We start from the raw sequence: 17071 nt of genomic DNA on the forward strand, positions 1-17071 counted from the left end.
CTTTTAACCTTAAAATAAGGAAACCTGGAAATAAATTTATTACAACATTCATGTAATAAATTATAAACACAGAAAATTATAAGTTTATACTTAAAGATTCAACAAACTATATTTTCTTTACATAGAAGCCCTTTGCTTCTATGTAAAGAAATGGATTCCATTTTACATTTTCACTCTAGTCATTTATTTATTTATTTTTTGAGATGGAGTCTCCCTCTGTCGCCCAGGCTGGAGTGCAGTGGCCTGATCTCAGCTCACTGCAAGCTCCACCTCCCAGGTTCACGCCATTCTCCTGCCTCAGCCTCCTGAGTAGTGGGGACTACAGGCACCTGCCACCAAGCCAGGTTAATTTTTTGTATTTTGTTTAGTAGAGACGGGGTTTTACCATGTTAGCCAGGATGGTCTTGATTTCCTGACCTCGTGATCCACCTACCTCGGCCTCCCAAAGTGCTGGGATTACAGGCGTGAGCCACCATGCCCAGTCGTGATTTTTATTATAAATATTAGAGGCCAGGTGTGGTGGCTCATGCTTGTAATCCCAGCACTTTGGGAGGCCAAGGCAGGTGGTCTCAAACTGAGGTCAGGAGTTCGAGACCAGCCTGGCCAACATGGTAAAATCCAGTCTCTACAAAGAATACAAAAATTAGCTGGGTGTAGTGGCACATGCATGTAATTCCAGCTACTCGGGAGGCTGAGGCAGAAGAATCACTTGAACCTGGAAGGCAGAGGTTGCAGTGACCTGAAATTGCACTGCTGCACTCCAGCCTGGGCAAAGAAGAAAGGCTCCACCTCAAGAAAGAAAGAAAAAAAAAATATTAGGATGTTGTTCATCCTGGCAATAACATCTAGGCCAACAAACTCTGGAAGTCAGTACTACTGGGGCCAAAGGCACCTCACTGACCCACATAGACTTTCTCATGTTTTCTTGTCCTTTATAATACATGCTGTGGCAGTGGAGGCTCCCAAGTTCTCCCTTCCCAGTAGGTGTCGAACAGTGATACAGATGCAGCCTCATGAACTCAGTCTTGTTCACGGGCCCTTTCAATCCAGGTACACAAAGTGAAAAGCTGCTAATCCACCACTCCACCAGCCAAATAAATGGTTTCATTTTAATCCTTTGAAATAACTACTGCATCAAATATAATCTGTATATCTTTGGTTAAACTATTTTCTCGCTGGCATCAACATTTACATTCTCTCATTTATTATCTCTCAGGCCATTATTCTCTTATTCTTCGAGTATTCCCAGAAAAAGTTTCTAACATGAAGAGAGAACAGAGACAAATTTCAAGGTTTAATAAATTTTATCTTGATAACATCAAAAACAAGTTTAGCTTTTACATTGCAATATAAAAAATACATTAGTCTTCACATTAGTTTTACATGGAAATATATAATTATTTGAATATTTAAATATAGCTTTTCTTTAACCAAAAAAAAAAGTGTTACTCAGAGCCCTAGTTACATAAATAATTTAAATGCACAAATGCAAAAACACACTTCACACGATATTGTCCACATACTGTAGAACTCAGGACAATTACAATAAAAATCTATGCAAAATACTGAACAAGAACAAGATTAATAAAATACTCATTATGGTTGTAATTTGACTTTTTACTATTAAAAGAATTTAATGCACTCTTGAATACACAAAAACATCAATTGTTTTATCTAATCTGCAAATTAAGCCAACATTTATTTAGACAAAGGGGCACATCTTGTATACTACCAAATTCTGAAAGTAATTTCCAATTTAATTTAAATTATAAGTTTCAACAATTTCAAGTTTTCAAGCTTGTCTAAAATAATGATTGCAAGAACTAGTAAACATTTCAAAAACTTTAAACAAAATCATCAGTACTGCACTGTGCTTCTATGTTTGGTAATATAAAATTTAAATATAAACCTTCTCCCTGCCCCCAGTGAGAATGGTACTTAGAAGGGCTTCCAATGTGAAAATGGTAACATTTGTATAACTTGAAATTTGAATTACTTGAATTATAAGAACTGTTCTCTCCCATGATGTAATCACAATAGATATAACACATCATAAGTACGTAGTACATATTTTCATTTGATCTCTTGCTTTTAAACTTACACCGAAAGAATACAGAATGTCTATTAATAAAATTTAAGGGAACTATGTGTCTATTCCATAGGGAAAAAAGACACCAATACCCACAAATAGAATATTTTATGTATCAGCTGTTTGTTTACTTCCTAGTCACTAGGACAAAGCCTTGTTTCTAAATTAAAACTGGAGGATTAGTTTGAACTACTGGCCCACAGTGATCTTTTAAGAAGAGAGATGAAAATATATTTGTGTATGAGGAGGCAAGGTTGAAGGAAATGAGATATATGCTGCTTTGCAACTAAAAACAAAAACATTTGTTTTTAAACATAATTACTATTTAAATTTAGAAGTAAAGAAATTACAAAAGAACTCCATCATAGCATACACACAGGTTAAACAATGGCCCCTGAAATAAAACCACATTTAGAAACCAACTGTTACACTATATTTCATTATTTCTAAGGTAACACATTTTAAATTCTGAAATCAAGATATGGTTTAACACTGACCTTAGTTTCAAGAAAATATGGCAGTCATACAATATAGTTGTAATTCACGTTTCCCCTTAACATTAACGATAGAAGATCCAGGATCTTGGCTTAACATGAATGAACGACAACTGAATGCACCTGTACCAACTCAACCAGTGTCCCTGAATACAAGTCCTGGATATACTCTGAGTATCCCAGACTCAAACTGCATCTCGTTAACATATTTTATTTGAATTGTTAAAATCTGTTAACAAGTTAAAGACAAACTAATGTATAAACACAGGTTTCCACTCGCAAAATGGGCCTCCGCAAAGATTACCAGTTTTATTCAATTCTTTGAAATATTAAGTAATTTTCTAATGAGAATTAATGGCCTGCCCAAATATTACCAAGCCAAGAATTTCAGTTCAAGTTATTAAAAACTGATATGGTAAGCTGGGTGCAGTGGCTCACGCCTGTAATCCCAGCACTTTGGGAGGCCAAGGCAGGTGGATCACGAGGTCAAGAGTTAGAGACCAGCCTGGCCAACACAGTGAAACCCCCGCCTCTACTAAAAATACAAAAATTAGCCAGGCATGGTGGCACATGCCTGTAGTCCCAGCTACTCGGGAGGCTTAGGCAAGAGAATCGCTTGAACCCAGGAGGCGGAGGTTGCAGTGAGCCAAGATCAGGCCACTGCACTCCAGCCTGGGCAACGGAGTGAGACTCCGTCTCAAAAATGATAATAATAAATAAAAATAAAAATAAAAACTAATATGGTAATGCCTAAAATATTTTTAGGAGATAAGGCCACAAAGTAACCTGGATTTTCATACTAAACCACCAACTCTTCATGTAGAAGGGAGTAAAGGTGGTTAAAAAAACGGGGGGGGGAGTGCTTAAACACATGGGCAAAATTATTTTCCCTTTTAAGATCAAATAAGGCTAACCCAAAAAATTTATAGAGACTGTATGTGTGCGTGTGTCCAAACGATAAAAGTTAGAGACTTGCAGATTCCATTTAAATGAAGCAGGAGGAGTTTGTGTTAGGCATAAAAAAAATCACCAGTTTTTAAAAACTGTATTAAAGATTATGGAATCTCATTTTCTGGAATGTTTTAAAAAGAAAGACAAACTATATTTTGTTTGTATTCATTTAAGTCAACCCCTTTCAAAAGCTGACATAATTCATTATAGTTCCTTCTTTGTAATAAGTTTGCTATATTCATTCTCACAATGTTAAATTTGCAAGGATGAGAGAGATAATCATAAAAAATAAGAGGGATATGATTTGAGGAACCAAATTCTATATATGGTGCTAAATTATTTTGTGACATAAATTAAGATGAAGTTCTTCTACAGAAAATGTCGGACAAAGGTTGCTTTAAATCTTAAAATGAAAGGACTCTAAACACTCATTTTAAATGAATATAAAAATTGTGAAAAATAATATTGATAGCAAAATAGTTCAAGATTAGTTTTCTCACCAAAGTTGGGAAAGCTGTGTGCGCAAAGTACCAAATATATTTCAATTGAAGTACTGAATCCTCAACTAGCCTGAACACAAAAACAACTTCTATTTTATCTCATTACCTCTCAATTTGTTTGCTAGCCGAGTCATCATTCTTTCACATTGTTGTAAACAAGATGAGCTTCTCAGATCATATGCTCTCACAGGTCCAGAAGGACTTCTCTTTCGGCCATGGTAGCTTTCGTCACTCCTCTTCTTCCTTCGTGCGACGCGGCAAGAAGCCCGCACAGGTCGCTTTGGAGGAGGATTTGCGATAGCGCTCGACAGCTCTTCAGCACCAGCTGGTGGAACTGAGGAATTCAAAAGCACTTTAGCTGTTCTCTTCACCTTCTTTAGCCTACTGACAACAGATTTTTTCTTTTTCAGATACATTCCAAGAAAAGCCCTCCTGGACTGATATCTATGACGTAAAAAAACAGAGTATTTTGAAATATACTTTCTAATTATATCACTTGGTTTGGTCCGAATCCAAATTGACTGTTTCTCCGAAGCTTTTCTGGGTTTTTGCCGGAGAATAATTGGTTTATAAACCTTTTTGGGAAAACCTAACTTATTACTACTAGTTGTCACCTTCTTTCCGTGAATTTTCTTTTTACTTTTACTTTCCAAAAACTTATTTCTAACTGATTTTGGAGAGATTTTGACAACATCACGATTTAAAAATGTTAGCTGGAAATTTCTTTTCTTTGGAACCTCACGAGCATGCAGAATCTTTGATTCTTCCAGAAACAGAGAAGGGTCACTGGTTCCCTGATGTGAATTAAATCCGTATCTTGCCGGCACTGCCATTAAAGGTGCTGAAGCAGAGCCTTGTCCATCAGCATCATTATCTCCTGCACTGGAGTTTTGGTTGCTCCTATTAAAATGAATTTTAACCCAGTTACGCCTCTCAAACTCTGGTACTATTACATTCAGGGGAGGATTAATTATAATTTGCTTAATCAGGGGCTCATAATAATCAAAGATATTCCGTTTATATTTGCATATAAACTGAATATCATTATCCCAACTATGGTGCCTCATTTTAGGGAAGTGGAGGCCTTCACCCTCCTTCAGTTTAATATTTAAAGAAGAAAGAATACAGACTAAGGCTTTGGGTTGCATGGGCTTCAAAACTTTAGTACATGATGCAGGAAATTCAACTGTCCCAATTTTGACTTTCTTTTTGGTTTTTCTGTCATCCTGTAAACGTGAACACTTACTTTTTGGTGGGTCTTCCTCTTGTCTAATTATTTTTCTTTTCATCACTGGGTAATTCTTACAACTGGTCTGAGTACTATGGCTGATTTTCGCTGTCTGGCATTGAGAAGCCACACGCCACTTTTGCTTAGGAGGCCTCTCTGCTGAAGGATGACGATGGCATGGTTTATCTAAGGCCACTGACAAGTCATCAATATCTGAAATACCACAGACAATATCATCACTTTCTGACAGAGCTTGAGTTGGTGCAGTGTCCTCCTTACCCTGCAAGTCAGCCCAGGTAACCTTTTTTTTCCCCTTCAAAGAAACTTTTTTGGTCTCACAGTCATCATCAAAGTAACAGTGGAAACGACCTTCCCTAAATTCCTTCACAAGAGCATTAATTTTTATGTCATCTTCTCTCATTATCTGAGACCATGTTTTCCCCACAAATGAAGGAGGTACATGAGGTAAGGCTTCAAGAACTGGTTCATCAGGATTATCTTCTATGACATCCTTTGCTTTTCTCAGGTTCCTTACAGAATCAACCTTGGGAACACAGCTTGACCTGGAACCACGGTTCTTTTCTTTCAAGTCAAAAGACACCTTCTTACAAGGGTGTCTTTTCTTAGCAGTTTCTTGAGGCTGATCAGTATCAGACGGAAGAGGGGGAGCACACTGAAAATTCATCTCAAAACCATCCGGTTCACAGCTCACATCTTGTAGATCTCTCTGTTTTAGCTTTGAACGTTTTTTTTTATCGGCCCTTCGATGGAGCGCTGACTTGGAAGAGGTACCAAAATCCACTGCAGAAGCACTAGATTGACAGCTCTTACCTTTCAGGCCAGCATTTCTTGGATCTTTCCGAAGCTTGGCTTCTTTGTGAGCTTTCTGCAGTCGGTAAGTCGTTCGATGAGAAGTGTCTCCCAAATTAAATTTTCCTTTAGAACCATTATATCCACAGCTCTTATCTTCTGAGTCAATATATTTCACCATTTTCTCATCAGGTCCTTGTGACTCGTAAGTCATGGACTGATCAGAGGCATCAACACTAAAATTCATTTCAGAACCACAAGACTGACAACTTGGCTCTCCCAGAATAATATAGTCTTTCTTCCGGTTTATTATTTTGAAAGTCTCTTTGCATTGGTTTGTCATTGAGGGAGTAGAGGCTTTACAACTACACCTGACTTCAGAACCAAAAGAGTCACAGCTCTTATCTTCTATATCAATACATTCTGTATTTATACAGTTGATATCTTTGACAGTCAACTGAGGTGGGTCAGTCACTAACTGAAGGGGAATATCATCTGAAATTACTTCATAATCACTATCACTGGGCACCAGATCCACAAGTATCACCTTTGGAAGATGTGTTTCTTTGACTGACCCTGGAAACTGGTTAACCACGATTTGAAAAGGAACATCAGAATCATACATCATTTCTGAATCACTAGGTCCATCGGTCTTTTCTTCCATGACAACATGCTCTTCCTTCTGAAGGTCTGCCTCTTTGTAAGACACTTGAGGTCGGTCAACTTCTGACTGAAGATGAACACAAGAATCACATTTTATTTCAGAACCACAGACTTCACAGTTCTTATTTTCTAGATCATGATGATCCTTCTTTTGCAAGTTTATTTCTTTGACAGGCACAGAAGATTGATCGGTCACAAACTGAACAGGAATATGAGAAGCATAACTTACATCAAAATCACCTAATTTATAGCTCTTATCTTCCAGATAAATATGGTCTTCCTTCCAAAGATTTATTTCTTTGACAGATTTTTGAAGCTCATCTGCTGCTGCCTGGAAAGAGTCATTGGAATCAGAACTTTCTTCAGGACTATAAGAATTACTGCTCTTATCTTCCAGACGGGCATGCTCCTCTTGCAAAATTTGGGGTTGTTTTATCACTGACTGAAGAGGGATATTGGAAACATAAATTATTTCAGAATCACTGGGCACATAGCCCTTATCATCCAGACAAACATGTTCCTCCCTCAAAAGATTTATTTCTTTATTCACCCCTTGAATTTTATTAGTCACAGACAGAAGGGGTTCATGAGAATCAAAATTTATTTTAGAATTGGTAGGTTTGACAATCTTATTTTCCAAGTCAACATGCTCTTTCCAAAGACTGACCTCCTTAACTACTTCTTCAGGTTGGCCAGCCACTGGCTGAAGAACAGTAGAATCATACATAATTTCAAAACCCTTAGCTTCATTCCTCCTATCTTCCATGTCAACTTCTTCATCCTTCCAAAGGCTTATTTCTTTAACGGTTTCTCTCAGCTGGTCAGCCACTGACTGAAGAGGGTCATCAGAATCAAAACTTATTTCAGAACCACAACATTGATTGTGCTTACCTTCTAGCTCAATGTGGTCCTGCTCCAAAATAGTTATTTGAGGTCGATTGACTATTGACTGAACCAAGAAACGAGAATCCAAATTCATTTCAGAACAACTATATTGGCTGTTCTTAACTTGCAAGTACATATGGTTTTCATTCTCAAGGTTTACATGTTTAATAGCTACTTTGGGTTGATCAGCCACAGATTGGACAGAAACATCAGAATCATGTATTAATTTAGAAGTACTAGGTTCATTAATCCTATTTTTCAGGCCAATAACCTCTTCCTTCCATTGGTCTATTTTTTTAACCGCTTCCTGAAGTTGTTCAGAATCAAAAGTTATTTCAGAATCACCTGATTTACTGTTTTTGTCTCTCAGATTAACATGTTTTTCCTTTAAAAAAGCTAGCTGAGTTTGGTCAGTCATTGACTGAGGTGGAACGTTAGAATCCAAAATTATTTCAGAACCACTACATTTATCATAGTTTTCTAGAACATATTGCTTCTTTCTGTTTATTTTGTTAACAGCTACTTGAGGTTCAATTACTGAATAATGAGGGACACCAGAATCTAAACTTGTTTTTGAACCACTGAATTCAGCACTTCCACCTTGGAATTCAGCATGCTTTTCTCTTTGAAGCCATGTTTCTTTGACAATTACTTCAGGTTTGTGAGTCGCTGGCCGAAGAGGGACATCAGAATCCAAACTTGTTTCAAAATCACTCTTATTTTCTAAGTACATGTGCTCTTTTGTGTGACGGCTTATTTTTTTAATGGGATCTTCAGAATGTCCAGTCACTGAATGAAAAATGATATTATAATCCAAACTTACTTCAGAATCAATAGGTTCATTTTCCTTATTTTCTAAGTGTACCTGGTCTTCTTTTTGAGGATTTAGCTTTCTGACAGCTACTTCAGGAGAATTAGTCACTAAATGACGAGGGGCATAGGAATCCGAACTTATTTCAGAACCACTGGGTTCATCATTCTTCCTTTCTAAGTGAATGTACTCTTCTTTCTGAATTACTTCTTTAACAGCTACTTCAGGGTGATCATTTCCTGAATGAAGAGGAATATCAGAATCAAAAGTTATTTCAGAAACACAAGATTCATTACTTTTACTTTCCAGATCAACAGTTTCTTCCTCATAAACAGCTACTTCAGGTTGGTCAATTACTGAATAAAGAGGAATATCAGAATCAAAAGTTATTTCAGAACTATCTGACTCACAGCTCTCATCTTCCAGGTCAATGTGCCGTTCTTTTCCTTCAGCATCCAGATGAGACTGCTCAGAAACTGACAGAAGAGGCGGGTCAGAATCAAAAGTCAACTCAGAGCTGGAGCAATCATAGCTCTTAACTTCCATGTCAATATTTAACTCTTTAAGATTTACTTCATCCAAAGCTTCTTGAGGCTCATCGTGAGCTGAATGATAAAGAGAAGCCACAGAATCAGAACTTAGAGAAGAACTGCTAGACTGAACACTCTTATTCTCAAGGTCAATATCCACTTTCTGAGGCTCTATTTCTGCTACTTGAGGCTGGTCAGCCACTAACTGAGCATCGGTGTGAAAACCCATTCCAGGACCATGGGATTCATAGTTCACATCCATAAGGTCAGCATTCTTCTCCTTTAGAAGATTTATCTTTTCAACGGCCCTCTGGGATTCACCTGCAACTGTCCCGAGTGAGACATCACAATCAAGATGTGCTTTAGCACTACTGGGTTTACGCTTCTTATGTTTTAGGTGGACTTGTCTACCTTTCAGGTTTCTTCCTTTGACAGTCAGTTGGGGATGATCAACTACTGACTCAAGAGAAACATCACAATCAAAACTTGTTTCAGAACAACTGGATCCATAGTTATCAACCAAGCCAGTATGAGCCTTCTTCCGAAGTTTTGTTTCTGTGACAGCCACCGGGGGTTGGTCAACCACTGACTGCAGTGGGAAAACAGAATCAGCACTTACTTCAGAACTACTGGAACCATAGTTCTTATCAACCAAACCAATGTGCACTTCCTTAGGAAGGTTTACTTCTTTTACAGATTGGTGAGGGTAGTCACTAGTGGACTGAGGTGAAGCATCACAATCAAAATTTGTTTCAGAATCACTAGATTCATAGCTTTGGTCAACCAGGCTAATATGCCTTGCATTCTGAAGACTTATTTCTTTAACAATCATTTGGGATTGGTTGGTAACCAAGTGAAGAATGTCATCGCAATCAGAACTTATTTTAGAAACATAAGATGTATTATTCTTATACTGTACATCAGTACATACTTTCTTGGAAAGGTTTACTTCTTTGGCGCTCACTTTAGATTGGTCAGTCAGTGAATGAAAAGAGGAACTGCAATCAAAACTCATTTCTGAACCTCTAGATTCATAGTTATCTTCTTGGTCAATTTGCTCCTCCTTCCAAAGATTTATGTCTTGTGCAGTCTCTTGGGGCTGATCAGATGCTGACTGAAGAGAGCTATGATCAAACTTCATTTCAGAACTCACTGAGCACTTCTGTTCCCAAAAGGCTTTCTTGTTAAAAACCAAACGCTTTTCTTCTTGGGTACAATCCATATGAGAAAAGAATTCCTCATGGTGCTTTGGAATAGTATCTTCAAAGATTCCTTTATTTAAAGGCATGTCAGTTTTATTCGGGTTTACTGCTAATTTGGAAGGAGATTTAACTCTGAAGGAGCCCTTAGTACCCATGCGTTCCTGGAATTTCAAGCCAGCTGACAAAGTTTTACCCTGAGATTTTACATCTTTCCACAAAACCAACTTATCTGAATTCATGCGTAAAGATTTCCTATTTGATTCTTTAGGTTTCTGATGTGAAAATGAAGAAGTTTCTACATGGGATGATGGCACAGGATTTCTAGAGGCCCCGTCTGACTGTTCAAGATGTTTGCCAACTTTGTTTGGGTCACATTTGCTAACTGAATCCAAATGAGCTGCTGCTGGTAAACCAGTTGTATTAGTTGTAACTGGTCTATCATTAGAGCTTTCAGATAAACAACTAGCCGGAGCATTATAAATCACTGGGGGGCGTACCAAGTTGCTTCCATTATTTGTAGCCTGACCAATATCTACTAGATTACATTTTTTCACACCGGCCCCAATTTTATGAACAAACTCCAAGGGCTGCTGCTGTCCCTTCTCCAGTTTTTGAATAACTGATGGTCGAACTGAAACCTCCTGTGTGCCTTCCTGAGATTTATGAGGTCTGGAATGTAACTCTTCAATAGGTTCTGAAGCCTCAGAGGGTCTCTCTTCGGGAGCATCCTCTTCCTCAACCTTATCCTCATCCTCTTCCTCTTCTTCAGAAAAATCATCATCCAAATGCACCACTTCAGACGATGACCCGGTATTCACATGTGTCTCATCTTGTGTTGAACTAAAAAGAAAGGGGGGAGACTCATAAACATATTCTAATATCTGTTTAAAATATTAAAAGAGAGGCATAATAAATGTTATTTGCTTTCTATTCTGGACTATCCTTAAAGGACAAGGAATCCAGGCAGTCACCACAGGCTGAACACTGCATGGACTGTGGGGAGGGAATTACTGCAGAAGGTGGAGGTGGTGCTACCAATTGCTACTTAAATACAAATGGCCCCTAAACATGAATAATTAAACAAATAAAATCATATATTATTTTTCAATTATCAGAGTAGTAACAGCAAAAAGTTTGACATGTTACTTAACCTTGTATGCTTCAGTTTCTGCCTCCAAAAAAAGGGAATCTTACACTATTTTCCCTCATGAGATTGTTTTGATGAGTAAATTAATTGTTACATGTAAGGAGCATTAAAATGAAGAAACAGTTCGACACACAGTAAGCATTCACAAATGTTAGCTATTATTATCTTAACACAATGTTTTGGTGAGGGTGTAAGGACAAAGGCACTTTAATACATTCTTCACAGGAATATAGATCAGTTAACGGTTACTGGTTAACCTCTATGTAGATTTGTAACCTCTACAAAAAGTAATTTTGCAATGTCTATTAAAATTAAGAATGTACAGGCCGGGCGCGGTGGCTCAAGCCTGTAATCCCAGCACTTTGGGAGGCTGAGACGGGCGGATCACGAGGTCAGGAGATCGAGACCATCCTGGCGAACACGGTGAAACCCCGTCTCTACTAAAAATACAAAAACTAGCCGGGCGAGGCGCGGGCGCCTGTAGTCCCAGCTACTCGGGAGGCTGAGGCAGGAGAATGGCGTAAACCCGGGAGGCGGAGCTTGCAGTGAGCTGAGATCCGCCACTGCACTCCAGTCCGGGCGACAGAGCGAGACTCTGCCTCAAAAAAAAAAAAAAAAAAAATTAAGAATGTACATACCCTCTGACCTCTAATTCCACTTTTGGTTTTCTCATTAGTTTAATGAGGCATGTACAAGAATATTTACTGCTACTTTTGAGAGGAGGGAGGAGTAATAGCAAATGACTAGAATCAACCTGAATACTCAGTAACTAGGTACTGGTTAAATAATTAATGGTATTTAATGGAATACAACGTGGGTTTTAAAAATAATAAAACAGCTCTATACATACAAATAAAAACCAATTACTATAAACATTGTTAGTGAAAAGCAAGGGTACACAGAAAGCTACCTTTTATGTAAAATAGAAGGGAAAAAATAATGTACTTAGAATATCTAGAGAATGGCACATACAACTGTAGAAGTCTAGAGGTATTACGTGTTACCTCTAGTGAAGTGATTACAGGATGGCGGCAATTTAAGAAGACTTACTTTTGAACGTGCCCTGTGAATTATGTCTATGTATATGTATTTCCCATTCAAAATTTAAATTCCATTATTTTTTAAAAGACCCAAAACTTTCATATCTAAAATCAGTCTATGAATCTCTTCTATCAGTATCAAGACAACATGTTTGACCAAAGCATTTCAGGGACTGCTCTTTCATGTATATAACCAGCTGACCTAATGATATTGCCATGGCCTGAATTCTTAAAGTCAGGCAAACATTCATTCATGCAATAACCATCTACTAAGGACTTACTACTGCATTACAGGCACTATGCTAGGTACTAAGGCAAATTCAAAAAAAGTTGAGCTGCCTCTTAAAGACCATTCAAGTAGCTGCAGAAGGCAGACACATAAAAAATAATAACAATTCAAGGAGGTAAGTATCATCACATCTAGACTTAAGAAAAAAAAAAAAATTAAACTGTCACAGCCAAGAGGGACCTAAAGAGACATTACAAGTTAATATAATGTGGTATCCTGGATGTGATTCTGAAACAGAAAAACTAGTAAAACTAAGGAAATCTTAGTTTAAGAAAACTTAGTTTAAGTAGAAACTTAGAAGTCTGAATAAACCATGAACTTTACTAATATCAGTTCATTACTTGTAACAAATATATCACATTAATGTTAATAATAGAGAAATTGGGTGAGAGAGCATTATAGGCACATTCTGTACTATTTCCTCAATGGTTCCATTAATCTAAAACTGTTTGTTTATAAAAATAGCCTATAAAAATTAAAAATAAACACCTAAAAATGTATTGAATTTTTCTAATTTGAGATGTCATTTGTCTAAGAGAACATGCACATGTGTCAGCCATATGCAATTTTATTTTAGCCTAAGTATTACTATTACTATCTTTCCCATATAAACTGATTGCCTTAATATTAATTTTGAATTTGGAAAATAAAAAAGTTAACCTGGCATCCAAAGTATGTGATGCAGCAAAAAAAATCCTAATTTTTCATACTTCTCAACAATGACATTGCAGTGCAACAACCACTTTATTCTAGTTCTTCAGAACCCTAGACTTCTTCATTTGTCTTAAGGACTACCACAACATTCTCAAAATAAAACGAATTTTGCAACATGTAGCTAAGAAAAGAAAGAGAAGGGAGAAAAGAAAAGAAGGTAGAATCATAAAATCATACAGTTGGTAAAATCCCAAGAAGATCATGAACTGCCATCTGGATGCTTTGATCTGCATCTGTATTTGTGTGTGTATAATATGTTTAACAATTAAATCATAATCCACATTTAACACATCATTTGTAACTACACAACAAAAAAAAAAAGCTCTCTAAAAAGCTAACCATTAAAAATTAAAAACCACTCTTTTGGCCAGGTGTGGTGGTTCATGCCTGTAATCCCCTCACTTTGGAAGACTCAAGTGAGACGATCACTTGAGGCCAAGAGTTCGAGAACAGCCTCGGCAACATAATGAGATCCTGTTTCTACAAAAATTTAAAAAAATAAGCCAGGCGTGGTGGTACATGCCTATAGTCCCAGATATTCAAGAGTTTGAAGCAGGTGGGTCACTTGAGCCCAGGACTTTGAGACTACAGTGAGCTATAATCACACGCTGCACTCCAGCCTGGGCCACAAAGTGAGACCTACAAACGAACAAAAAACAGTCAAACTCTTGAGCTAAAAAGAAAAACTCAAGCTAAAAAGAAAATATTTTTTAAATTATCTAAAAGAAATAAAAACTATGAGATATGGCCAAAATAAAAACGTCATACTTTTAAATACTTCCATTAAGAAAAGAATTCATAAATACAACTGGGCACCCAATTTAAGATGAAACAAATAACAACCAAATTGCCCCCATAAGAAGGTAGATGAAATATATTAAGAAAAGGAAAAAATTAATGAAGACAAAACAAAAATAAAGCAAGAGCTGATTTTCAGGAAAGCTAAAATAGAAAAATTTACAATGTCTAGACAAGAGGAGAACAGAAAGGAAATTTTTTAAAATCATAAATCCTGTACGTTAGAAAGCTTATACATATATTTAAAAAAAGTACTATTGGCATGTGATTTTTTTAAAATCAAGGAAACAAAATGGTATGCAAAAAGATCTACATACACACATAGACACAAATACAAGAACTCAGGTTATGACACAGGTGGTGACACTTTATATCAGCAGGGATAATGAGAGATACAAGAAGTCCTGCCTCAACACCACATATAAAAACAAACTCCAAGATGATTACAAATATTTAAAACAAAAAACAAAGGCATGAAGAAAAAGGCATAAAAGAAGACGTAAAGAAAAATTCTCCTTACATCTGATTAAATCAAAAATTTTAATCTCTGTAGGATAAAGAATAACATATACAGTTAAAAGACAAACAACTGGGTTCTGAAAAAAAATTTGTAACACATTTAAAATACAAAGGATATTACTCATACTCAAATACTGCTTACAAAGCCAAAATATACAAATAACTCAATAGAAAAATGGGCAAAGTATATTAACAAACATATCATAGAATAAAATATGGCCAATCAGTACACAAAAAAGTTCCACCTGAAAATAGATAATATGGGATTATCAGTATGTATATCTACACATTTTTGGCCCATTATTTTGGTAGGGAAAAAAGAAGCTGATAATCCCAGGGTTAGCAACAGTGACAGGAAATCGGCATTCTCTTATGCTGCTGGTGTGAGTATAAATTGGTATAGCCTTCTAGGAAGTGTCTAGCAAGGATTTCAAAGGTCCATACACAATGTGAGCAACAAAATAAATAATAACTAGTAACAAATTAAAACCCATAGAATAAAAGAAATATCCATGAGTCTATAATGATATAAATAAATATTAAATATTTGAATAAATAAGTGAAAGAACAAGATCTTTTTTATGATAGAATTTTGATTAAAGAATCATTAATGGCTGCATAAAATAAGTGGGCAAAAGTAAGATAAGAAACAGGGTATTTACACAGTCTCAAAGTTCTTCCCCATACCGATCCTTATTAATTAGGAAAAACAGTAACTTCACAGTGGAGTAACTTGGCAGACTGTAGTACCTTAATCAAGTGGCTCAAGCTAACATCACCCAAATGATATGGCAACATTATGTGTCTCCTGATTCCACACTAAGAAGGGCACAACATCGATTCTAAGATATTCGTGCCCAAAATGCATAACCAAAGTTTAATCATAAGAAAATATCAGACAGACAAAAATTGAAGACTATCCCATAAATTAACTGGCCAGTACTCTATAAAGAAAGTATCATGGTCTTAAAAACAAAGAAAAACTGAGGAACTATTTAAGATAAAGGAAAACTAAGGAGATGTTGACAACAAAATGCAATGTGTGATTCTGGATTGGCTTCTGGTCCAAGAAATGGACATGAGTTAAGACAACCAACAAAATTTAAACAAGGTCTATAGATTAGCTGTTAGTATGGTATCAATGTAATTTCTTGGGTTTTGGTTTTTGTGTTTTTAAAATTGGCTCCCTCTGAGCAGGGTTCAGGGAGATTTTGCTTTGGGTTTGTTTGTTTTGAGACGAAGTTTCGCTCTTGTTGCCCAGACTGGAGTGCAATAGTACAATCTCAGCTCACCACAACCTCCACCTCCCGGGTTCAAGCAATTCTCCTGCCTCAGCCGGCTGAGTACCTGGGATTACAGGCATGCACCACCATGCCCAGCTAATTTTTTGTATTTTTAGTAGAGGCAGGGTTTCTCCATGTTGGTCAGGCTGGTCTCAAACTCCCAACCTCAGGTGATCCGCCTGCCTTGGCCTCCCAAAGTGGTGGTATTATAGGTGTGAACCACTGCGTCCAGCTTGGGGCTTGTTTTTTTTTAGAGGCCAGGACAGGCCTCACTATGTTGCCCAGGCTGGATGTACCTATTCACGGGCTGCGGGGAGGTCAAAGTACACTGCAGCCTCCAACTCGCGTAGTCAAGTAATCCTCGTACTGCATTTGTAGTTTCCTGGTTTTTATCATTGTACTGTGGTTTTTTTTTTTATTATTTTATTTTTTTAAGATGGAGTCTAGCTCTGTCACCCAGGCTGGAGTGTAGTTCAAGGAATTATTCTACCTCAGCCTCCCGAGTAGCTGGGATTACAGGCATGTGCTAACATCCCTAGCTAATTTTTGTATTTTTAGTAGAGACAGGGGTTTCACCATGTTGGCCAGGCTGGTCTTGAACTCCTGACCTCAAGCCATCGGCCCTCCTTGGCTTCCCAAAGTGCTGGGATTACAGGCATGAGCCACCACTCCTGGCCCTCTGTGGTTATTTTGGATTTAATATTTGAGACAGGGGAAGGTGATCCAAGAACTTCTTGTACCAGTTTTGCAACATTTTTGTAAGCCTGAAATTATTCCAAAAAGGAAAGTTAAAAAATAAAAAAAAAATTAAAAAAATATTTTTAAGGTCCATAAACTCTGACCCAGAACTTCAAATTCTAGCAAGATATAACATAGAAATAGTTGCATGTGGCCGGGCGCAGTAGCTCACGCCTGTAATCCCAGCACTCTGGGAGGGCGAGGTGGGCAGATTACCTGAGGTCGGGAGTTTGAGACCAGCCTGGCCAACATGGTGAAACCCGTCTCTACTAAAAATACAAAAATTAGCCAGGCATGGTGGCACATGCCTGTAATCCCAGCTACTCTGGAGGCTGAGGCAGGAGAATTGCTTGAGTCCGGGAGATGGAGGTTGCAATGAC

General features: G+C 37.3%; 1 protein-coding gene across 9 annotated transcripts in view; it reads right to left on the reverse strand.

The window, feature by feature from the left end:
• Nucleotides 1-1285: 1285 nt before the first annotated feature.
• Nucleotides 1286-17071, reverse strand: part of ZDBF2 (zinc finger DBF-type containing 2) — a 44622-nt gene continuing 28836 nt past the window's right edge. For 8 of the 9 annotated variants that reach the window (XM_033230562.1, XM_033230559.1, XM_033230564.1 and 5 more), the window contains one exon: nt 1286-11003. In XM_033230562.1, the coding sequence (XP_033086453.1) occupies nt 4124-11003 (6880 nt within the window). In that variant the 3' untranslated portion in view covers nt 1286-4123. The remainder of the gene's footprint in view (nt 11004-17071) is intronic. The other variant, XM_033230567.1, reaches the window with a different exon arrangement.

The sequence above is a fragment of the Trachypithecus francoisi genome, unplaced genomic scaffold, assembly GCF_009764315.1.
Source record: "Trachypithecus francoisi isolate TF-2019V2 unplaced genomic scaffold, Tfra_2.0 Lachesis_group13, whole genome shotgun sequence".
Classification (NCBI taxonomy): Eukaryota; Metazoa; Chordata; class Mammalia; order Primates; family Cercopithecidae; genus Trachypithecus; species Trachypithecus francoisi.